Source organism: Microtus oregoni, unplaced genomic scaffold (assembly GCF_018167655.1).
Source record: "Microtus oregoni isolate MIOR12 unplaced genomic scaffold, Mior012 000049F_ref0000343, whole genome shotgun sequence".
Taxonomy (NCBI): Eukaryota; Metazoa; Chordata; class Mammalia; order Rodentia; family Cricetidae; genus Microtus; species Microtus oregoni.
Genome location: NW_024543223.1, coordinates 3,069,602 through 3,093,743, shown reverse-complemented (window position 1 = coordinate 3,093,743; position 24,142 = coordinate 3,069,602). Strand labels below are relative to the sequence as shown.

Genomic DNA, 24,142 nt, shown 5'->3' with positions numbered 1-24,142 from the left:
GGAAGTGGTGGCGGGGAGGAGACAGAAATCTTTAATAAATGAATTTTTAAAAAAACATCTTTTTCCAGGTGTGGTGGCGCACACCTTTAATCCCAACACCTGAGAGGCAGAGGCAGGTGGATCTCTCTGAGTTCCAGGCCAGTCTGATCTATATAGAAAGTTCCAGGGCGTGGAAAGCTACTCTGTGAGACCCGGTCTCCGTAAAATAAAGTGAAAAACATGTTTTGAGAATTCCTAGAAGGAAGGGGAGCCAGATGCTGCATAAAACACAAGCTTAACAGCTGCAGGGAACACCCTGGGCTTGACCCAGGTCAAGGCTTTGTCTCCTTTGCCTCAGCATCTGTCTAGACTGCTCCGTCCATCTTCCCATTTGAGACAAATGAGGACCTCGCAGAAGGTGTTGTCTCGGGCACTGCTTCAGAGCTGCCCTGGGACCAGGACATAGTCCCTTTCCATCAGGGAAATGGAGCTTAGCCTGGAGCCTGGATATGAGGTATCCATGGACAGCCCCGAGGAGCTGAGGGCACTGGGAAGGGGTGAAGGCCTTATTGCTGGAAGCTGGAGGACATCCAGGGGCTTTCCCAATATCTTAGGGGCTGTGCTGTCAGGAACGCACAAGGGGTCAGCAGCCTCTAGGGAGGAAAAGATTCGGACAGAGAAGTGCCTTAGTGTGGGCCACACATCATCTGCCTGCTCCTGGGGGCTGCCTGGGAATAAGCAGCCAGAAGATGAGTGTGAGACAGAGAGCCATGGAGACGGGAGACGGGCCGTAGGGTGGGCTCGGGCTGTACTGCATTCAGAGCTCTCTCTTCCAGCTAAGCAGGAGCAGGGGCATGCTCCCCACAACCCTGACTCCTGAGCCCCAGTGTGGGCAGGAGGCTGCTGTAGGGCTGGGGCTTTGCCAGGCAGCTGGGCCTAGTGTTTTTCCTTCCACTGGCTCTGGCTCCAGGCCTGGTGAGCAAATGCTGACCCATATTTCCACTGTGCGGGGCAGAAAGTAGGGCAGCAGTGAGGCTGGAGCCAGGGTGGTGGGAGGCAGGCGGAGGTGGGAGGCCAGAGGCAGCAGCTCAGACTTTCCAGGCTGGAAAGTGGGTCCGTGGGGAGGGAGTGCCCTTCCCTAGGCCTCTGGGCTTCCCTGGGCCAGGGAGGGGGCTGGGTGGAGTCAACCCAGAGGAGCTGGGGTGGGGGTTGTGGTTCCCTATATACCCCTACCCTGCATTTTGAGGGCCGCACAAGGACAGAATAGCTAGTTCTTCTATACTTCCTTATGGAGTGCTTCTTCCCTTGGGGCTTAGCGGAAGACAGGTTTCCTTCCATGTAGGCCCCAATGTGGCTGCTTCACCTTGTCCATCCTGACACCTGGACACAGGGCTGACTTCTTGGTCTGACACTTCTCTTGCTCCAGGTTCTGGCCTTGGCTGTGGCCTCAAGCCAGCCTCCCACACCATGGTGGTATTGCCTGCTGGTAGAGCCGGTGAAGTGTGTGGCCCTGGCGCGTGTTGGGGAGAGCAGGAGAATGCTCTGTGGTACAGGGAGCAGAGCCTTATGTGGAATCTTGAGTTATCCTTGATCTCTGTGCTGAAGAGACCAAGAGAGAAGAAGGGTGCATCACAGGCAGGTCTCTGTCCCAGGGAGCCTTGGCCCTGCCTGCGCTATACACAGTAACCCAGGTTCAGATACAGTGAGGACCGTGAGCATCTCAGGGAATGATGATACAGTGAGGACCATGAGCATTTCATAGAATGATGATACAGTGAGAACCGTGAGCATCTCAGGGAATGATGATACAGTGAGGGCCATGAGCATCTCAGGGAATGATGATACAGTGAGGACCTTGAGAATCTTAGGGAATGGTGTTACAGTGAACACCGTTTAGCATCTCATGGAAGAGTGTTACAGTGAGGACCGTGAGCTTCTTACCAGGAACACTCAAAGTACACAGGCAGCATCTGGGCACTGGGGTAGAATGCCTTTGATCCCAGCTCTTGGTAGGCAGAGGCAGGAGGATCTCTGTGAGGTCAAGGCCAGCCTGGTCTACAGATTGAGTTCTAGGACAGCCAGGACTGTTACACAGAGAAACCCTGTGTCTAACACAACAAAACATAACAAAAATAAATAACAACAACAACAAAACCCCACAGGCAGCGTCCTCAGCAAGTTCCTCAACAAGGAAGCTGGTGCTGGGGACAGCATGGGGTAGATTCTGGGAGCTCAGGTTGTCTTCACCTTTTCTCAAAGCCATGGGGCAGTCCTTACAGAGGCCCTGCTACAGTTATGGGTAGAATCATTTTGGCTCTCCCGACACTTGGAGTTTCTCCTACATGCCTCGCTGGAGGGACTGCACATTTTACCGCCAGTTTTTACACTTTCTGCAAGCAAACAAACACCCCCAGCTGACTTTTTCACTCTCACCCCAAACCGGGTTGTATATGTAGCTCAGGCGAGCTTTGAACTTGTGATCCTTTTGTTTCAGCCTCTTGAATGCTGAGATTATAGGGAGGCATCACCATGTCTAACAAGTAGTTGAAATTTTCTCAGGAATAGTATTGGATCTGAATAACTATGGGGAGCATGGCCATTTTAATATTATTAATTCTTCCAGTTATTTGGTGGAAATGAGATGTCGTTCTACTTGTTAAGTCCTTCTCAGTTTTCTCCGAATGATTGCAGTTTTTAGTGTAAACGTTTGCACTTCCTTGGTTAAATTCACTTTTAAGTATTTTGTTCTTTTTGATGTTACTGTAAATACATTTTCATAATTTTATTTTCATGTTGCTCACTAGTAGTATACAGAAATACTACTGAACTTTGTATACTGATCTTTTATTTGCGGTCTTGTGGAAGTCACCAGCTCTAACATTTTGTGTGGTTCTGTGCACACAAATATAGTTTGCCCTCTACTCTGTCTATCTGTTTGCTTTAAATTTCATTTCCTCCTAATTTCTCTGGCTAGTGATGACAGTAGAATCTATGTCTGGCTCCTAATCTTAGTGAGAAAGTCTTTAGTCTTTTACCATTAGGTATGTTGAAGTGATTTTTTTTTCCACAGAGGCCATTTCTAGGATTAAGGAAATTCTATTTTTTCCTATTTTTTTTTAAATCATTAAACGTATTAAGTTCTGTAAAATGCTTTGTGCTTTTACTGATAGGATCATGTAGTTTTATTCTTAATTAATTATGACAGTGCATTGATTGACTTTCATATGTTAAACCAATGTTACATTCATTGCACATAATATTTTTTGATGTTACGTGATTCAGTTGCAGTCACTTTGATGAACACGTTTGTTTCTATAGCCATAAGGGATAGTGACCTGATGTATTCTTTCCTAATGAGGACTCTGTCCAGTTTGGGTATCAGGATAACATTGACTTCAAGGAATATGCTCGAAACTGTTCCTTCTTTTATTTCTAGAAGACTTGAGGAATTAATTCTCCTTCAAAGGTCTGATTAAGTCCCCATGCAGCCATTTGGCTCCTGGCTTTTCTTCGTGGGAAGTTTCGTCTTGTTGTTAGTCCCATCTTTTTATCTCTAATTGAGCCTATTCAGATTTTCTCTTTCTTCCAGCCAGTTTTGACAGTTGTGTCTTTCTTGGAATGCATTCAGCCAGCTTGTAGGTGGCACATGGCTATTTTAGGGGAGCCTCATAAATCTTTATTTCTGGGAAACCATTGATAATGTCTCCTATTTTGTTCCTGATTTTACTACTTTGACTCTTCTTGCTCCCTCCTGTCCCTTGGTCTATCTCTTCAATTTTCTTGATTTTTAAAAAAAGATTCATTGTTGTGTATTGATTTTTCTTAATTACCTTTCTGTTTTCATTTCTTCTCCTGCGATTCTTCCTATCTCCCTTGCTTGCTTTTCATCCCCTTTCCTTGTTCAGCTTCTTAGGTGGAAGCTTAGCTAGGGTGTTCACCTGCACTGGGAAATAAGGGCAGTCTCCTGTGCTGGCCCTCCCTATATAACCAATCAATTAATTATTTAATCCACTTAGTTCGATCATTTGCTGCCCAAATGAACATGGGCATGGTCTTATCCACTAGTTACCAGTAGCCACCCTCCTAGAGAAAAGTGACTCCCTTTCCCCCAGAGGCCATTAACTACCAATAGTGCCTCAGCTAGGGGGTGGGACCTCTCAGAGAGGCCATCCCTACTCTGCTGTGTTTTGTAGCTGGCTTGACCTTATTCAGGTCACCAAGCAGCTGTGAGTTGATGTGTCTAACAGCCATGCCATGTCTGGCCATTTCCCAGCATTCTCCCCATCCTCTGGCTGTGACATTCTCTCTGCCAGTTCTCCTGCCGTGGGGACCGGAAAAGAGGGCGACACAGATGTCCCATTTACAGCTGAGCACCCACAGTGGCTTGTACTGAGTACTTTGAACAGTCATGGGTCTTTGCATTAACCACTGCCCTCTACAATAAAAAGTTTCTCTGACCAAGTTGGGAGCCATATTGCGGTGGTTTGAACGAGAATGGTCTCCATAGGCTCATATATTTGAATGCTTAGTTATCAGGGAGTCCAACTGTTTGAGAAGGATTGGGAGGATTAGGAAGTGCTTCGAGGTTTCAAAAGCCCACACCAGGCCCAGTCTTTCTCTCTCTCTCTCTGCCTGCTGCCGGCAGATCAGGATGTAGCTCTCAGCTCCTTCTCCAGCACTATCCCTGCCTGTGTGCTACCATGCTTCCCACACTGATGATAACGGACTAACCCTCTGAAACTGTAAGCCAGTCCCCAATTAAATGCTTTTTTTTTATAAGAGTTGGCTTAGTTATGGTGTTTCTTCACAGCAATAGAACACAAACACAAATCCATTCATAGATTTAACATAAATATCTATCTATATTTAATATTTATAACTTTATATTGATATAAACATAAATGTTGCAGGATACTTGCTTAACTATGCAAAGATGTGTTACATTTGTTTAATTATGTAAAGATGTGTTGCAGTTTTATTTTGCCTAAGGCACCTGATTGGTCTAATAAAATGCTGAATGGCAAGTAGCAAGGGAGTAGGTATAGGTAGGTCTTCTGAGTAGGGAGAGTAAGTAGGAGGATGAATTTAGGCTCAAGCGGGAGAAAGAAAAAGTGACACCAGAGAGATGCCAGGGATCAGACAGACAGAAAGACATGGAGGAAGTAGGACATACAGAATGAAAAAAAGATAAAAAGCCCTAAGGTAAAATATAGATGATTATAAACAGTTAAATTAAAAGAACTGGTGGGACAAGCCTAAACTAAAGCTGAACATTCATAATTAATAATAAGTTTCCATGTCTTTATTTGGGAACTGGTTGGCAGCCCAAAGAAAATTCCAACTACACATAAATATTTATAAGACAGTTTAACAACATGACTACTTAGCAAAAACAGTTATCAATAAACTTTCCCCAGGACCTATGACTTCTTTGGCCATGGGCTTTGAATATGTTTATAGTAAATTTTCTCCTGTGGAGCAGGCCTCAAATCCAATCAAAACAGCAGCTGGGAACCCCAGAAACAGTCTCACTACAATTGCACCAGTGGGCACACCTTACCTGGTAAGCAGGTCTCATAACATGCAGGCAGGACTATCAATACCATTTCTTCCTCAGCAACCTTCATATCACTTTCCAGCAATATGAAAACTAGCCATTGGAGAGAGTTTCCTGGTCTGTTAAAGATTGGTTTGTCAGTCACCTACTAGGCTGGTGCTGCCACTCAGCCAGAAGGCCCAGCCTGCAGTGGGCATGGAGCTGCCATCAGCTGCTTGCTCCTCTGGGAGGAGGAGAGCAGGGGCCAGGCGCTGCCTGAGGGCTGTAAGCAGAATGATCATACCTGGGGAGCCTTGGGGTGGCTGGGGAGCCTTGGGGTGGCCAGTGCACTGCCCAACCCCATGATTACCCTAACTCGCAACAACGGTATATCCAAGCAAAGTCTCAGGAATATTCCAGTATTTATGGAACTTCAGAAACCTTGAGCCAGATCAATGATGATGTGGGATTCCCCTCTGTGTGCTGTGAATGTGTTTTATTACCATTGGGTAATAAAGAAGCTACTTAGGCCTATGGCAGGGCAGAATAAAGCCAGGCAGGAAATCAGAACAGAGATAGATAGAGAGAGTAGTTGGAGTCAGGGAGAGGTCAGATAGCTCCCAACTGAAGGAGAAAGACGCAACGCTGGAATCATACCAGCAGGCAGCCTTGTGATTACACATCGATTAATAGAAATGGGTTAGTTTAAGATGTAAGAATTAATAAGAAGTCTGAGCTAATAGGCCAAACTGTTGTAATTAATATGGTTTCTGTGTGGTTATTCGGGTCTGGGCAGCCGGGAAATGCAAAAAGAACAGTCTCCAGTTACACAATGATTCTTCACAATAATGATTTGCATATAAAGAGGTTTGGACAAAATAATGCACGGTGTGACACATTGTTGGTCACAGCAGCGCTTTCATAAATGAATGTGTGACAGGAAGATAGGAAAGATGGCAGGATGGAGTGGTGTGCACAGTGGAGGGACGCCGAGATGCAGCGACTGGCACGGGAATGCAGCCATGGTGAACAAAGGAGCAAGTCATCCATCGCCGAGCTGCGGGGAGCCTGGGGCTCTCACCAGCCACCTCACCCCACTTGCTGCCAGCTAAGCTGGGGCTGCCGCTTAGCCCTCAGGCCCAGCCTGCAGCACGGAGCTGCCACTGCTGCTGCTTCTTGAGCTGCTTGCCCTGTTGTGGGGAGGAGAGCCTAGGAGGGCATCCCTGCCCACAGGCTGCAAACATGGTGGCTATGCCTGGGGACCCTGGTGCCAAGGGCAGGGTGGGGTACAGCAGCCTGGAACTCTTGCAGGTACCGTCCCTGAACATGCTGCCCGACCACACGGTCACCCTGACTCTGAGCAACAGCAAGATGTCTGAGAGGAAGACTGTTCATTTTCTGGGTTGGCATCCGTGGTCCGTGCTGTCGCTACAGGCCGTATCCATGTCCACAGTCTGTGTTGTTGCCAGAGGCCAGGTTGATGTCTGTGATCTGCGCTGCTGCTGGAGGTCATGTTGATGTCCGTGGTCCATGCTGCCCGCGGCTGCTATGGGTAAAGATGCTCCTTCTGCAGTTTGTAATGATGACGACAGAGCCATAAATGAGAATGAGAGACATTGAAGGTTTCTGTGACACTCCCCTCTGCCTCTCCCAAAATAGTCTAGACAGGAAGCTATTGAAGAGTTCTTAAAAACTGATGAAGATGCTGGAGTAACTCTTCACAGTTGTTGGCTTCTGGTGGGGGTTGGGGAATGGGAAAGGACTCAGGTTTTTTTTAAAGAGGGTGGCCACTAGGTGTTTGACCATACTACAATGAGTATATGGGGGAAAAATTGGACTTGGTATTTTTTTTGAGGAGGGAGGGTGGACCTGGGAGGAATGGAGAATGAGTGTGATTGGGTTCATGGCATGAAATTCCCAAATAATTAATTAAAATGTCTTGCAACCAAAGTATATAGTTTGTTCAGCAATGGGGTTTCACCATCTAGCTATGGTGGCCACCCCAGAGAAATGTTAATGGCTTATATTGTTTTGGGTGCCTCTAGGGCCTATCTGACCAATAACTCACAGGGCGGTAATCCATGCTTGGTACTAAGATTTTCATTTAATAACGCATGCGTGCTGGAAGCAGCACTGTTCACTAATGTGGGGCTGGAGTACTTCTGTTCAAACTTTATTTTTAAAAAGTTTAATTAGCTTACAAACGAGCTGGATTTCAACACGTTGATTCCTGTATCTTTAGTTTTGGTTAATGTATTCTCCACCCTCCTCTTCCTCATTGCAGGTCTCCATGCCTGATGGACTCAGGTTTGTTCTTTTGAGATAAGGTGTTCTGTAGGCAAGGCTGGATTTTAATTTGCTTCGTAGCTGAGGCTTGTCTTGAACTCCTGACCTCCTGCCTCCATCTCCCAAATGCTGGGATCACAGGCCTGCAGCTCCCCTCTCCCCTTATTCACTGTCTGGTACTGAACTCTTACTTCAAGTGATCCTCTGTGCAAGTGTGACAGTTCTGAGAAGAGAGGTCTCCTGGCAGCCGGGAGCCAAGGAATGCCACAGAGCCACACTGCACGACCAGCCTCACACAGAGTTTTGTTTTGTTTTGTTTTCAACTAGGAAAGACACAAGAGGGCTGATGCCTCTGCTCAGGGGAGAAGCAGCAATAACTGAGCAGGAGGCAGGCTGTATATAGGGTTTCATGTGTTTGTGTGTGTGTGTGTGTGTGTGTGTGTGTGTGTGTGTGTAGCTTTCGAGGATGAGCAATCTAGGCCTGAGGTTGGTAAGATTTTGTGGCCTAATCTTAGGACAAGCTTAGGGATTGGTGGGGTTCTGTGGCCTGATTTTAGGGCAAACTGAAGGATTGGTGGGATTTTGTGGTCTGAGTTTGGGGTCTTTTTCTCTGTAGGGTGGAGCTTGGCTGCCTCCATCTAGAAGATGTGAAGTCCATTAGAGTAGTCTAGAGGTGGGACCTGGCCACTTGCACACTCTGACCTCAGTATCCCAAGTAGCTGGGACTACAGGGATGTGTGTTCATAACTGGTTTATTATTCCCTGTCTTTACATGGTTGTGTTTAACTGATGCTTAATTCTTTACCAATAAGGTAAGATTTAGGTGTGTCATTTGCCAGTTTTTTCCATGTTTTTTGTGTCCTTTTGTCCTTTCATATTAGACTTATATTAAGTACAAACAGTTTGGCCTATTAGCTCAGGATTATTATTAACTAGCTCTTACAACTTAAATAAACCCATAATTCCTCTCTATGTTTAGTCATGTAGCTTGGTACCTTTTCTCAGGGAGGCATTCTCATCTTGCTTCCTCTGCATCTCTCTGCCTTTCCTCTTCCCAGAATTCTACTTGTCTGGTTGCCTCGCCTATACTTCCTGCCTGGCTACTGTCCAGTCAGTGTTTTATTAAACCAATATGAATGACAAATCTATACAGTGTATGTACAAAAGCATTATCCCATAGCAAGCTTCCTTTCATAAGTGCAGCTGACAGCATCAGTGATCGATAGGCACAAATGTTTAAAAAGAAGTTTGTCAGGCACATCACATCTATTCAACAAAACAATAACAGCTACTCCCCCCTGAGGCCTGTGGACTTCCAGCTACAGGCCTTTGCCTTGGCTTACTGTATAAGTCATGTTCCCCCATGTGGAGTTGACCGTAAATCCAGTGGGAAAGTCGGTGGCTATGGTCGTATCAGTAGTGCCACTATTGCGCCAGTGAGCACATATTGTCTGGCATGTTGGTATCATGTTTCACAAGGCTCATAGCTGATCAGGACCGTTGGTGAGAATCCTCTCCCAGCAGCCTGCATAGCACTGTCTGGCACTGTGAAAGCTAGCCAGTAAGGAGGGAGCTTCTTATTTAGTCTTGGATTTATTTCTCAATGTCCTGAAGTGAAATGATGTGGCGTCTTCAGCAATAGGGTCTTGTCATCTAGTCATGGTGCACAGCCAATGGCAACGGCAACAGCACATATGGTTTGTGGGGCCTCTGGGGCACAACCGACCAACAATTCACGGGGAGGGAACTGATAGCTGTAACTGAAATTTTTACTCAACCACCTCATGACTCGGGATTGTCCTTTTCTGTTTATGCAAGATGTTCTTGTTTAAAGTCCTTCATTACTGTTTACTATTCCTCCAGATGTTCTTACACATCTGTAAGATAGTCAAGGGATAACGTGATGTAATAAACCATTTTACAGAGGGAGGCAGGATCTCTAAAGTGCTGCCCATTCCAAATAAGTGCCATTTGGTCTTGAGCAGCTAAGGAGCTACTTAAAAGGGGTTGTTAAACAACATTCAAAAAAGATCTCATTACTTCTATCAATTCTTTTGTCAAAAGATCAACACCGGCTCTGAAGGCATAGGTGGGGGACACTATCTATCCCTGCATAGTCCACAGACATTTTACATGAGCCATTCAGCCTCTTCATCCCTGGCCTGCAGCTGCTGTGCATCTTCCTACCCTGAGGATCCTGAAAAACCCGGCTTGAGTTGCCCAGATTGGCTCAGGCCCAACGACCCAGCTTCAGCCTGCTGTGCCTGCCACTGTAGCTGGAAACCCAGTTCTGATAGGCTCCGGGACAGCACTATGGGTTGTACCTTTCTTTGGGCCAGGTATGGCTTCTGCAAAGACCTCAGGCTGGGCAATAACTCTCCACCCCTGGAGTATTTTGTGTCATATACTCTGTGGTGACCACCCCTAAGTTAAGCTTAGTATTTTTCGTCTGCATTGTCTTCTCACATATAGTTAGTGGCTGCTGCTCAGGTTGCATTTCCGTTCCGTTTCTCATCATGTGACTGGTTTTCTGTATCCGCTTTAGCTCTCTGGAAACCTCAGGACAGTGTTGGTGAGTTTTTGTACAGCTAGTTCATCTTTTTTATTGACAGTTTCTTTTTGCTTTCCCCCTGAAATGTAAATGCTTTGCTGTTTCTTTGTAGGCACTGTGATTTTTTTTTTGTTTTGGTTAAAGTTGGAAATTTGTATCTAATAATACTGTGACTCAGTGGTGATCAGCTTCTCCCCAAGGTTTGTCGTTTGCATCATTGATTTGCGTTCATTTGTCCCAGGTTGCTTCTGGGCCAAGGACCAGTGTGACATGCAGCCTTGTCTTCTCAGGGCCTGCCCCTCCCCAGCATGCATGACATCACTTTTTAACTTTCTCACATATACAGTTCCTCGTCGGTAATTTAACTTTTGATGTCTGGGATTCTGAAAGAGGAAAAAGAGAACAATGAACGGGAATGGAGAGAGAAGGGCCTCAATCCTCTAAAGCTTTTGGATGCTGCCTGTTGGGACAGTGGAATGTATCAGCTACTTTATGCTGCTATGACGAACCCTGACACAGACAAGGACACAGACAGAGACATGGACACACAGCCCCATCACGGTGGGGAAGGCATGGCAGAGATGTCCTGTGAGGGTAGAGGCACCTCAGAAGGATGGCCTCAGACCATAACCTTCAAGGCCTTCCCTTAGCAACCTGCCTCTGCAGTGAGGCCCTGTACCCTAACTGTTCCACAGCCTCCATAAACAGCACCACCCAAGCGTCCAAACACAAGAACCCATGGAAGGAATTTTACATTCAAATCATCACAGGGGTTTGCAACGATTAGAGACATAACAATGACCATCCATCGCTATGAACTTCTGTGACCTCAGCCCCGGTTAGATATTGGAGTACAGATTATAGCTATCTGGAGACAGAGTCCATTGTGCCACTCACCAGGGATACACTCACACCTGCCTGGCGCTGGGGAATGGGCAGTGACTAATACGGAAAGCAATCGCACTTCATTTTAGAGCCTCCCCCGGAAGCTGCATCCCTTCAATAGACTTCCCAGTTTCACAGTAGTTACAGCGCCCAGATTGTCCCGTATAACTGTCAGCCATGGTGGGAACAGCTTTCCGCCCACTAGCTGAACCTCTCGCCCCAGGGCCTTCTGTCTACTGTTTTGGGGGGGCTATTTCTGACGTCACATGGCTTTGAGTTTCTGTCCCTTGTTTTCGCTCTAAGGAGTTCCCTTCCGTGCTTCTTCTGGTTTGAGTTATGGTGGAACGACGGTCTTTTCAGATGCAGAGTTCTTGGCTTTTCGTGCTCATCCATTTCATCACCCCGTTGCCTACTGGCTTACACGGCTTCTGGTGAGGGTGACATATTAAATCTAGTGGGGTAACTCTCGCATGTGATGGATTGCTTTTCTCTTCTGATTCAGGTCTCTTTGGCTTTTGAATCTTTAACTGTGTCTCTGTGAGGATCTTTTTGCATGTTCATGCCCAGAATCAGCTGAACATCTTAGATATATAGATACCTTTTTTTTCCCCCCATCAGTTTGGGAAATTTTCAGCTGTTTCTTTTTTCACATGATTTTTCTCTCATGAACAAAAATTCCTGAAAAGAAACTGTGTCTGGCTGTGAACAAAAAAATTCCTGGAAGGAGCCAGTGGGAAATTTAGCACTGTGGAGAGATTGGGATTTTGCTGGCTCAGAGGCTAATTATTTCACTTGGGTTATTGTTGGTCTTCCGGAGCAGCCGTGCCTTGCTGTAGTCGGCATCTGAACTAACACCTCGTGATAAAACCTCTCAGACACGATTATCTTACAATTAACATTGTATAATAACAAATGAAAACCTCTGAGGGTGTAATTTAGCACAATACCAGCTTTCCCAACCTGAGAGCTAAGCATCATTAGATAGCATCTTTGGCCTATGAGATAGCTCCCCACAACTCAGAGTGCCCACCTCCCTGGTGCACCCACCAATGTCCCTTAAAGTCACCTTGATTTATGACTATCTTTGTTCTGTAAAACTACACAAACTCTGGGAAACTGCCTCCACATTGGAATGTGGAATTTGGGGGTAACCTAAATCTGTGTTCCTAGGCCATGGCTACTCAAACTGGCTCCGGAATAAACTATTCCTTCTTCCCTTTAAGATGAGAACTCTGGCATTTACATCAACACTCTCCATCCCTCTTCTCCCTTTGGGACTTCAGTTATGCAATTATTTGTGTTTGATGGTGCCCTGAAAGTCTCTGGTGTTTGTTTAATTTTCATTATCCTGTTTTCTTTCCCAGACTGGATAATCTCAATTGACCTATTCCTTTTATGGACTTTTAAAAAAAAATCCCAGCTTCTCAGATCTCCTGCTGAGCTCCTGTAGTGAGCTTTTTGATTCAGTTTTCGTACTTTGCAACTTCAGGATTTATGTTGCTCTGTAATTTCTACCATTTGTTGATATCATTCCTTGGTGGCACATTACTCTCCCACTTTATCAGGCATGGCTTCCTCTGTGGGATGGAGGCCCTTCGTGGCAGGCTCTTACTACATGGTCCATGTTGTGTAGAAGAGCCTGGCTTGGAATTTGTGGCAATCCTGCTTCTGCCTCCCAAGTGCTGGGTTTGGCGGTGTGAGCCACCACGCCTGGCTCTTAGATCTCTGAGCATACTTGCGACTGTTAAAGTCTTTATCTAGTGCGCCCGAGGCCTGGCCTTCCTCAGTAGTTTTTGTAGCTGCCTCCCACCCCCTGTGTATGGGCTGTGCTTCCTTCTGGTTTTGCATGTTTTGTACATTTTTGTTGGAACCTGAACAGATTGAGAGTATAATTTGACAACTCTGGAAATTAGATCCTTCCCCTCTTCAGAGGTTTCTGTTTGTTGAGGTTTCTTTAGTGACTTAAGTTTGAAATATTTCTATTCTTTGCCATTCATGACCGTAAAGTCTTTCCTTGGTTAACTCAGTGGTCAGTTAACTACTGGACTGAAGATGTCCGGAATCATTTCAGCTCCCAGTTGTGGGAATCTCTATATGTATTGGGACACACTCAAAACACTTAGCCATGTTCTTAATAAGGACGCTAGTCCTCTCTTCCCGCTTGCAAAGAGCCTTAAGGTCAGTCAGAGTTGAGAACTCAGGGGCCTAGTCAGGCCCTTCCAGAGCCCTGGACTTTCCTGGCTCCTTGGAATGTGTGGCCTTCTAGGTTCCTAGGGACGAGTTGTAAGTTCTGTTTCCTTCCTCAGACCAAAGGAAATGCAATTCCCCAAACTCCCTCTCCCTCCCTCTCTCTCTCTGTCTCTCTCTCTCTCTCCCTCTCCCCCCCCCCCCCCTCTCCTGCCTCTTTCACTATGCTCTCTCTATCCTCTATCCTTTGTTATTCTCCCTTCTCTCACAGAGAGCCCTGGTCAGGTCCAGTCTGCTGTCCCTGTTCAGTCTACCTTTTTCTCCCTCTGCTCTGGCCTCTTCCAGATGCCTCTGGCTGTTCTCCCCTCATATCTACAACAAAAGCCTTCCCTTCCCATGCCATGAAGACTCACACCATCAGTCTATACACCAAGTGCTGGCCCTGTCCAGACATCCTTCTCAGTTTTCTTGGTGCTTTGAGAGAGAGTTCTCAGGCATTCTCTCTCTCCTTTTTCTCTCTCTGAGATCCTGGCATCTCACGTCACATGTGTAGAGACACTGTGGCAAACGTTACTCGAGATGGCCAGAGCCACATTTATGTTATTTTGTTTTCTATCATGGGGGGTCTCATGAGAAGCATTTAGTGAAATGGTTCTCTTCTTTTGCCTTTACATGGGTTTAGGGGTTGAACTCGGGTCACCAGCTTTTAGCAGCCATTCCACTGCCCCGGGTTCACATAAAGAAGACCAGCTGTTGCCCAGCGGGAGAGGGAAGTCTGCATTAGAGTCACACAACATCAGCAGGTCCTCTCCAGATCTGCCACATGCCAGTCATGGCCTGGCATTCTACAGGAGGGGAAGAGTTGCTGTATGATTTTGGAGGGCATGCGCTCCTTCGGGGACTGCATAGCTGAGGTGCTCACACTCACACACAGGAAGCCGCTGAACGTGGTCCTGTTTGCACTAGCTCAGAGATGAAGGCGAGCAGATAGGGATGGGTGTTGTGGCTTCGTGATCTCGCTTTTTTCTTAGGTGTTTTCCAAGAGAGAGAGCAAAGGCCACAAGGCTGAACCCAGGACTTGGTTACTGGATATAGTTCAGGCCCTGGGTCAGAGGTGCTATTTGAAATCTGACCTAAAATAGTGGTGTGGGAGCCAGGGAAGGAGAGAGGGAAGCATAGAGAGAGGGAGGCAGTTTGGCAGCATTGCCCTGTGGGACAAGTCCCTGCGCTGGTTGGGCCAGCAGCTAACTTTGCAGCCCGGCTGCCTGCATAGTTCTAGAAGTTGTGCCCAGAAACCTAGTCCAGAGTCTGCTCAGCCTGCCACTGCCTCTGTGAGCACTTAATACCCTGCAGCAGAACTCAGGCTGCTCACAAGGCTGGGATGGATGTCCCCCTCTGCAGGAGATGAAAAGTAAAGCCATAAAGTGAGCTAAAAGGCTAGTGTGCCTGAGCACAGTGTCCTCTGGGCTGGGACAGCTGCAGGGCTTTCCCTGAAACCTGGAGAGCGTGAAGCCAGATTAGGGAGCTCTCTTTAGGTAGAGGGGTTGCAAGCAAAGACCCGGTGCTGGGAATGCTCAGTGCCTAGCAGAAAGGGGAAGGGGAGCTCGTGAGAGAGTCAGTCCGGTGGCCCCATTCTGGGGACATTGCCTAAGGGTGGAGGCAGCCTCTAGAAAGATTATGTATATAGAGCACAGATCATGGCCCTGGCTGGAGCCAGTGAGCAGACTGTGAGTCTGTGGGGGCTGGCATGTGTGGTGTCTGAGGGTGACTTTTTAATTCACAGCAGAGGTACCTGGCAGCCAGACAGGCTTGAAGCCTGTGTGCACTGCAGGAGACAGCTACCCCGTGGGTGGGGATTCCAAGCTTGAGTCAGCAGATGTGGCTTGGGAGCATGTCTCTGCCTAGGTCAGGCCTAGGGGCCTGTGCCACACCTAGGGAGGGGTGTTGGTAGGCCCTGAAAGAGCCGTTGTTATGCCACGGCAGAATCCTTCCCATGTTCCATCATGTCCATGAAACTTCTAAGGCTTTTTTCCTCCCTAAGGGGATACTACCACAACTAAAGGGAGTTCTTGCTTGGCTGTCCTCCTGCCCGGCCTTCCTAGGACAGCCCTGGCTAGGCAGCTGCAACTCTGCTTGGAGGCAACTGGCTTTGGCCCATTCTCATTGCCCAAACCAGTGAATCCCCAAGTCACACAGACTTCATGACTGGAGGCTGGGAAAGGAGCCTCCTGCTGCCCTGGGCTGGGGCCCTTAGCTACTGTCTTTTCCAGTGGAATGGAGTGAGCCTTAGGGCCTCCAGCTGGGCATGGGGCATGGGACACGGGGCGGGGCTGGACTGAAGTTACCCACAGTGACTCCTGGCTGGGCAGAAGTCATTTCCTATCCTCTTCCTAGGAGCCTAAGCTCCTGTTAGTGGAGACTGGCCTGGCTAGCTCTAGGTACAGCACTGTAGCTGCTCCTAAGGACTACACACACACACACACACACACACACACACACACACACACACACGAGGAATGGGTATGGTTAACTTCATGTGCATACTCCATCTACCTGCTTAAAAAGCACAAGCGTCCTGGCCTCTGCAGCCCCCTCCTCCATCAACACTGTGAGCATCTTGGCCCCTGCAGCCCCCTCCTCCAGCAACACTGTGAGCGTCCTGGCCCCTGCAGTTCCTGGAATGCTTGTCAGAAGTGAGAAACCTGGATCCTGTGACAAGCATGGTCCATAGATAGTTCCAGAACATAAGGGAAGTTAGGGGGACGGAGACCTCTGAATCAAAGGTGAAAAAGATCCTTCAGGGTCCATAAAGTCAAGTTCATCTCATAAGAGTATCTGTCTGTCTCTGTCTGTTCTCTGTCGAGGGACAGTGGGATATTCCACGCTGCCTTAGGGAACCTTTACCTGAAAAGGGGAAGAGAGTCCTGGTCCTGATGTCCACTCAGGCTGGATTGTCTTCACAGCGTCACTCTGCACCTTCAGCGAATGAGCTGTAGTAGAGACAGTGAACAACCATCTCCTCTCTGGAATTTGTGCTGCTTCTGAGTCACACATTTCTAATCAATTTGTAACATATACCTGCTCAGCTTAAGACATTGTGCAGTTTCTATTAGCATAGAACAACTTTGCTATTTTCAGTGAGTTAGGTTTTCCTTGTACTTGCCGTGACTTGATAGTGTGGAGAGCTAGAACCCACAGACAGAAGCCTTAGGTGACTTGGTTGACGTTCAAGCCTGGAAGCCAGTGCCAACACACCGAGGACGGCTTGAGAAGTGCTGGAGTGGTTTGTCTTTGGCCTCTAGGCCTGCAGCCTAAATGCTGTATTCACAGTTACGGCTCAATGGCTGTGTTATTTATTTGCAATGAGGGTGAAGTCATTTGCTTTGTTTGCATTCTAGCCTCGTTGATTCTATTTATTCTCTCTTACTGTCTGTCTGACAGTCAAACATTAACTTGTTCCAAAACCCAGAATGTGTTTGGATCAGCTCTCTGGATATTTTGGTGTGTCTGGGGGACCCGGCAGAGGCTGAGTAAGATGTCTCCATTCCTCTCTCTCCTTAGTTCCTAGGCTCCATGGTAGTTTTGAAACTGTTTTCCTGACACTGAGCTGCAGTAAACCCCAGAATATACTATCCTGTCCAAAGGAGGGACAGTGGCCTGGAGGCCAGGAGAAAGCACACCAACAAGGGGGTCTTGACAGCCTGAGCTGTTCCGATTTGGTTGGCGCATGAGCCTTTATGTTGTATAGCTCAGACCCTGATGAGAAAGAGGAGACTGGCTGGCTGAAACCCAGAGTCCTAAAGCCTGAGCTGGTAGACCTGGGGCTCCTTAGCAACCCCCCAACACACACACACACTCTCCAAGTGGAAAGTGTGGGCCATATTCTGGTAGCATCTGTGGCAAAGTTCTGACAGGCCCCAGTGTGGTCTCTGGCCCCAGATTCCTATCCTTGAATACAGAGCTCCTCACAACTACAACCCAGAGGAGGAGGGAGGAGAGAGGAGGGCGGAGAAAGAGCTGAAGACAAAGAAAGGGGTGCGGCAGGGCAGCAGCTAGCCGGAGGGGGCGGAGAGTGAGCTCAGCCTGGAGCAGGTCAAGGCTGTCAGAACTTGTGGGAGGGCTGAGGAGAAAAGCCCTGCAGCACTCAGGCAGAAACGCCTCTTGTCTCAAGTCCCCGCTGTCACTTTCTGGGGGCTCCCCCGGCACTGAGGCAGAAGACAGAAAGAGCTGGGACCTCTTTATTGGCCAGAGGCACTCCTAAGCTTGGGCATAAATAGGATCTCAGGGGCTCTGTCCTACAGCTGACAGTCCAGCAGGCTGCCCCCGCTGCTCCTGCCAGGTGAGTGCGGTGTACACATCCAAAGAGGCCTGGGGCTCCTGGAGCAGGAATCTGTGACACTCCAGACTCCCCTGGGGGGATGGGCATGACCTGGGCTTTTTTGGTCTAGTCTCGTGCATAGCTAGTACATGAAGTGTATGTGCTAGGCACACTTCACAGTGGTGGAGACACAGCGTGGAGCAGTCAGGAGAGTGCGGCTCCTGTGTGCTGCACTCGGTAGCGATAGCTGTAAGCCTGTTTAGGTTCTTTCTGTGCCTTGGGCTACGGCCCTGGAGGCTGTGAGTCTGCACGTTACCCTGAGGATTTTGTAGACCGGCAGTGAAACTAACCACGCACCCCATAACCTGGCACCCTTCTCTTTCCTGGATAGAATCGGGGAAACTCTTGCAGGAACATTTTGGGGAAGTAGGCATGTGTTTATGGTGTCTCACCAATCTGGAAGTTCCTTCTGTTCTCTTCTGGGGCTGGCTGGGCAGGGGCCTTCTTGGGACTAAAGGTGCCAACACTTCTCTCTCCCCCTGCTGTAGGTGATGGAAAACGGGAGTGTTTCCCTGGGCAGAGCTCTTTGGGCCTTCCTCCTGGCCATGCTAGGCTCTGCCACAGGCCAGCCGCTGGGGGGAGAATCGGTCTGCACAGCCCGGCCCCTGGCTAGATACAGCATCACTTTCACCGGCAAGTGGAGCCAGACAGCCTTCCCCAAACAGTATCCTCTATTCCGGCCCCCTGCACAGTGGTCCTCCCTGCTGGGTAAGGGCACCTTTCCTCCTTCTGCCCCATCCAGGAGGCTACAGTGCCTGCTGGCTGCCCACTTCACAGCACACAGCACAGGTTATTCTCAACTAAGAAACTCTCAACACAAAAGACACTTGCTAATTACTCACCATACTAGTGGCTGGCAGAGGGCACAGTGGTACAGGAACGCTGGTGGGACACCGGTCACCCAGCCAGGTGTGTCCTATCCTAACAACTTAAGTATAAAAGACAATATTGTCTCTCTGTGTTAGGGGTGGATGTGGCTCCTTGTCATTCATCTGGGGAGCTGACATGGGGGAGGCATGGTATCCACCGTGGTCAGCCCCGTGGCATTGAAGTCTGTAGCTCCCAGGGGATGCTACTCATCCCAGCTGGCTACTCATGCAGTCAGGTCTTTGCTCAGGGGCGGCTCACAGCTCTGACTACAGCATGTGGAGGAAGAACGAGTATGTCAGCAACGGGCTGAGGGAATTTGCCGAGCGTGGTGAGGCCTGGGCACTGATGAAAGAGATCGAAGCTGCCGGAGAGAAGCTCCAGAGTGTGCATGCCGTGTTCTCAGCTCCCGCAGTCCCCAGTGGAACCGGGCAGACCTCTGCAGAGCTAGAGGTGCACCCCAGGCACTCGCTGGTAAGTCTCTGCTGGTCCAGGAGAGGGTGTGTTCTGGGGCTGCAGCTGCTGAGCCTTCTGCTCCCATCCAGGTGTCCTTCGTGGTACGCATTGTCCCCAGCCCTGACTGGTTTGTGGGCGTCGACAGTCTGGACCTGTGTGAGGGGGGCCGCTGGAAGGAGCAGGTGGTCCTCGATCTTTATCCTCACGATGCAGGGACGGACAGTGGCTTCACCTTCTCCTCCCCCAACTTTGCCACCATCCCACAGGACACAGTGACAGAGGTAAGTAGTCCACAGTCTTTGCCCCACGGCATAGGCTGTATAGCCATTCCCCACGGCACAGGATGTCTAGCCATTCCCCACGCCATGGTGGGACAAAGAAGGTGGTCGGCGTGGTTGAGAAAATTTGTAAGGGCAGGCTGTTTCAGGGGGACCTCTGGGCATCCCAGACTTTGGCTTCTCCTTGGAGAATAATCCTGTTTCTGGTGTCTGCTGGTTGAGAGTGGGGTGCTGGTCTGCCTGGGATCTGGCAGTATTATAGAGAGAAGTGCCCGATGCCGGGGCCTGCACGGCCCTTCCTTTCCAGTGAGGAGGCGTGTGTCATCCTGCCCGGTGCATCAGCAGGCACTCTATAGACAGGTGTCTCAGTGGAGCTGCAGTGTTGCCTCTGGGAGATGGAAGGAATGGCCAGTCTTCTTCAATCTTGGCAAGAGGCCATGTGGGCACCTCCAGCTGTGCTGGCCTTAAGAGCCACTCAGATGATACCCAAGTTGGGAGTGTTTGCTGGCACTGTCCTGCTTGATGCTGGGTACTGACTCAAACAGACACTTGAAAGTGGGCCTCCCAGACCCTTGTGGCAGCTTCTCCTCCTCTGTCACCCAGATAACATCCTCATCACCCAGTCACCCAGCAAACTCATTCTACTACCCACGCCTGAAGTCCTTGCCTCCCATTGCCAAAGTGACCTTCGTGCGGCTACGGCAGAGTCCCAGGGCCTTTGCCCCACCTTCCCTGGACCTGGCCAGCAGGGGCAATGAAATTGTCGACAGCCTCTCAGGTAATTTCCTTGTTTCCCGTCTTCTGTTAGCCCCAGGTAGACAGGCTGGAAAAGCATGCTGGAGCTCATTCCCATGTCACTACTCCATGTCACCACTGGCTGAATTGGGGTGAGAAGCCACAATTTGTTCCCCTGAGCCTGTAGGGTATACTCTGTCCAAGGTCATACACTAGGTCCTAAAGCCCAAAATAAGGTACAACAGGTGAGTTCCTTCTGCCCTAGGCTAGCCCTTGTCTTTAGCATAGATTCTGAGTTCACAGACTCTCCCAGGACTCCAAGGTCACAGGAAACTTGAGCCTGAGCAATTTCAAAGGGGAAGTCTTGTCACTTTTTAGGAGATGGTATTAATTTTTAAAGGTTTAGGATTTGGTGGGTTCAAATACTGTAGGTAAAACCTTGACAATATCTACTGTTGAAAGACCCTGAACGACGGAGAAAGACCCCAGATATGGTTAGGAAACAGCATGCACCAGAAATGCATGCAGTGGCCTGCACGCCACAGCCCATAGGGATGGAGTGAAAACTCAGATGGTGGTTCCACCTCTACCTCCGTTAGCCAAAAGAGAGGAAGGCATTGGTGGAAGCCTGGCATTCATGATACTTCCATGGAGACTTGGGTCCTGCCTGGCTGTGGCCAGTGCAGAGTTCCCAATTCTCTAGGGCCAGTCCAGGGTTCTCCTCTTTCCACAAATGATTTGAGAGTCCAGAGAGTCTGCTAATAGGCACCTTGGGCTTTCATCCCTCAAGGGCCTCAGCTGGAGCCGAGGGAGCTGGACACTGAGAGTGAGAATCACAGTTTGCTCACTGCACTGCAGCCTCCAGCCAGTCAGACGCCCAGCAGCCCTTGTGTGAGGCCACAGAGAGAGACCTGGCCATTTGAGGCTGTGTTTCTCCAGTCCCTCACACTGGAAGAGTAGAGAGTGCCTCTCATCCGTTGGCAGGCCCCAGAATGGGCAAGCACCCCTCCAGACGGCTATAACTTATTTTCTTAAGGAGCAGGAATCAGCCAAGACCTGCCAAACTTCAAAGCCATTTCTCCTGTTGGCAGGAGCTGAAGGAGCCTCAGCTGCCAACTCATTTTCTCTAGCCACTTGGGATGGTCTCTGCCCTGATGCATTGGCCAGGCCAGCCTCAGGCAGAAGGATGAGCTTGTTGATGGGCTATGTAGCACAGGCATTTGAAGTGTGTATCTCCCACCACCATTCCTGTTGGACAGTCCTGTAAACGCTGGACAGTGGTGTCACCTGGGAAGACAGTGCAGTCTTACGGGAAGAGTCACTTGCAGGCAGGCCACTGGAGGGGTCCTTTTGACTCACCAATGGGGCACTTAGCCACCTGGTCAGGTCTGGGAAGGTAGCATGCTGGGAGTGCAGGGGACACTGCCAAGGAAGGGCAGGCAAGGACAGTAGGTGGGGATGGCACGGAGAAGAAAGGGTGGGAGTGGACGCTGCCCTCCGCTCTGGCTGAGGACCACATCTCTGGTGACAGGGAACTTCAGCAAGTCTACCCATAGTTACCACTGGATGGCATAGGAGCCAGCTGAGCACTTCCATACCCAGTACATCTGAGGAACACAACGTGGCAAATTGTGCCAAGGTGTTCTTCGTCATGAAAAGCCATTGCCTGTAGCTAGGGCTTCTCACATCTGCCCACCTCTTCTACCTAATTCTCTCATGCTTTCATGACTGCTAGCCTGTCAGTGGAGTAGGGGCAGAATACCTGGCATGGCCCACATGAGTTTCCCTTGCTAATCTGGTCTCCTCAGCAGCAGACACCAGACCTTGTCTGGGATGAGTATATCCAGGAAGCTCCCACTAGGCCCACATCTGCACCTCTCCCACTTTCGGCCACACACGGGTCATCCTGGGTCTGCTCCCCTCAGGAATCTGCAGGGTCCAAGAACTCCATTTGGGAAGCTCTCCCTGCAGACCAGGGCTGCTGCAAGCGTTCAGGAATCTAGCTATACCTGGAAGATAGGGGCTCAGGTATCTCATCAAGGCTGGCTGCCTGGAACCCTCGCTCTCAGGCAAGGGTCTAGGTAAAAACTGGGTCTGTTCATCTTTCTAAAGGGTCTTTGTAGGCCCTGTCTCACCTTTTCCTCCGAGGAGAGGGCTATTTCAGGAGTGGCCTACTGAATTTTCTAGAATATTCTGGGTACTGTATCTGACATCCCCAATCTCTTTTTGTTCCTTTCTGAATTCTTCCAACATCTGACTTGTTTCTTGGAGCTCTACACATTGATTGCAGCAGCACAAGGACTCATAAAAAACGGGGTCCTTCCCTGGGAGCCATTAGCCTGGCTACTGCTGCCAGCACCACACTGTCCTCTCATGACACTAGTGGCGGTGGCTGGTCTCCTGGTCTCTTGGTCTTCTATAGATGATTGTTCTCTGCTGACTGGCTGGCTGGCTTAGCATATGGTGGATATACGGGCAATTGCATTTTGCTCTGGAAAATGGAAATTACCAGGTTGTTTAGCCACATAACCCCAAACTGATTATTTTTAAATTTGTGAATATGATAGCAGCAGAGGAGACATAATCAAAAGGAACACTATTGAAAATGTTTGAGCTTCCTGGGTGTGTGTGGGGAGTAAGATTCCACAACCCAAAGGGTTTCCTGGCATCTGTAGGACTTCAGAAATGTCAGTTATGAAGGTCACTGGGGCCAGAGAGTCACCTCCCCTCAGAGAGGTCCCTGCTGTTGTAATGCCTCTTCCATAGCGGGTAAGATCCCACGACCCTTGCTGTCACAAGTTAGCCAAGGTTTCCTGAAGCTTACGTCTGGAGAGGAACAAGTCCAGCCAGTCGTCTGGTTCTTGTTTAAGTGTATATTCGTGATACCCATCATGCGTCTTGCTCTACACTCCCGAGAAGAGCAAGTGTTTTGTTCGGTCTTTGGAGGAGTCTCCTGGGGTTGACGCACATATGGGGATAATCTCTTGTTCTTTTTCAAAGTATCTCTTTGTATAGTACTCATTGGGTCTCCCCTGGGCTTTGTCCAGTTCCAGAGACACCGCTGGACTGTGAGGTTTCCCTCTGGTCATCCTGGGGACTGTGTGGAGGACCATGTGGAAAGTTGGGAGCCAAGAGCAGAACTCGTTACGTCCGTGTTCAACCTGCTAACAATGGGACCCCCTGCCCTGAGCTTGAAGAAAAGGCTGAGTGTACCCCTGATAACTGTGTCTAAACCCAGACTCCAGTAACCAGCCCTTAGGGTCCTCTCAAGTCTTGGACTCAGATCCGGGCCACAAATGTTCCCGGGAGGCACATGCAGACAGGGAGAGGAGCTTGGGCAGTTTTGCACCATTTCCCACCATGGTTGGGCTGATGAATGCTCTGGACACAGAGGTCCTCAGTGGCAGGTAAGAGACAGGCTGCTTCTCCCACCGTGTGGTCCCTGAGGCTCATGGTCTGTTCTCCAAAATGTCCCATGTAACTTATCACTGCGGCGAGAGGCTGCCGTCAACGCAGAGAGCAGGCACGCCGAAAACAGGCAGAGGATGCGGTAAGCCTGTGAGCCCCACAACCACACTGCTGTCAGATACCTCAGGCCCACTGCTACCACTGCACCTGCTCCTGGAGGCCAACAATGCAGCTTCACACCACTTGTGGCTAAAAGAGGAGTAGCCACAGGAGAAACAGATGAAGGGGACAGTTTGGGGAACTTGGTCCTCTTCTGTCACCAATCCCTTTGCATTTGAATAAAAGTTGTGTTTCTGACAAATGCCAGAGGGTGTGTTCTACCTTTCCTGGTCACCCTGCAGCAGAGGTGCTCATAGGTATGTGCAAGTAGAAGTCACAGATTCACAAGAACCCACAGTGACATCATGGCTGCAAAGTGGGTTCTGGACCAGACTCATGGGATCTGTGCTGAGGATTCAGCTGCCAGGCAAAGCAGCATGAAAACAGTGCTCACACGTTCCAGACTACCACACAAAGACAGCATGACAGAGTGGGGA

At 49.1% G+C, this 24,142-nt stretch overlaps 1 protein-coding gene across 2 annotated transcripts; it reads left to right on the top strand.

Moving 5' to 3' along the window:
* The first annotated feature begins 470 nt into the window (after positions 1-470).
* On the top strand, positions 471-23,898 carry LOC121436525 (spondin-2). 2 transcript variants are annotated; one of them, XM_041636516.1, is made up of 6 exons: positions 471-493; positions 18,291-18,510; positions 18,920-19,143; positions 19,215-19,406; positions 20,007-20,181; positions 23,186-23,898. In XM_041636516.1, the coding sequence occupies exons 2-6, from the start codon at positions 18,294-18,296 to the stop codon at positions 23,368-23,370; spliced, it is 993 nt and encodes a 330-aa protein (XP_041492450.1). In that variant the 5' UTR covers positions 471-493; positions 18,291-18,293; the 3' UTR covers positions 23,371-23,898. The 2 variants fall into 2 exon arrangements, with proteins under 2 accessions (XP_041492450.1, XP_041492449.1); XM_041636515.1 differs by lacking the exon at positions 471-493 and adding an exon at positions 17,552-17,763.
* Positions 23,899-24,142: the final 244 nt, after the last annotated feature.

What these genes read in the sequence shown, in the direction of transcription:
- LOC121436525 (XM_041636516.1), top strand. Translation starts at nt 18,294, where the DNA reads ATGGAAAACGGGAGTGTTTCCCTGGGCAGAGCTCTTTGGGCCTTCCTC. An exon ending in ACAGTGGTCCTCCCTGCTGG is followed by an intron (nt 18,511 to 18,919) that starts GTAAGGGCACCT and finishes GTCTTTGCTCAG; the next exon opens with GGGCGGCTCACAGCTCTGAC. An exon ending in CACAGGACACAGTGACAGAG is followed by an intron (nt 19,407 to 20,006) that starts GTAAGTAGTCCA and finishes TCTGTCACCCAG; the next exon opens with ATAACATCCTCATCACCCAG.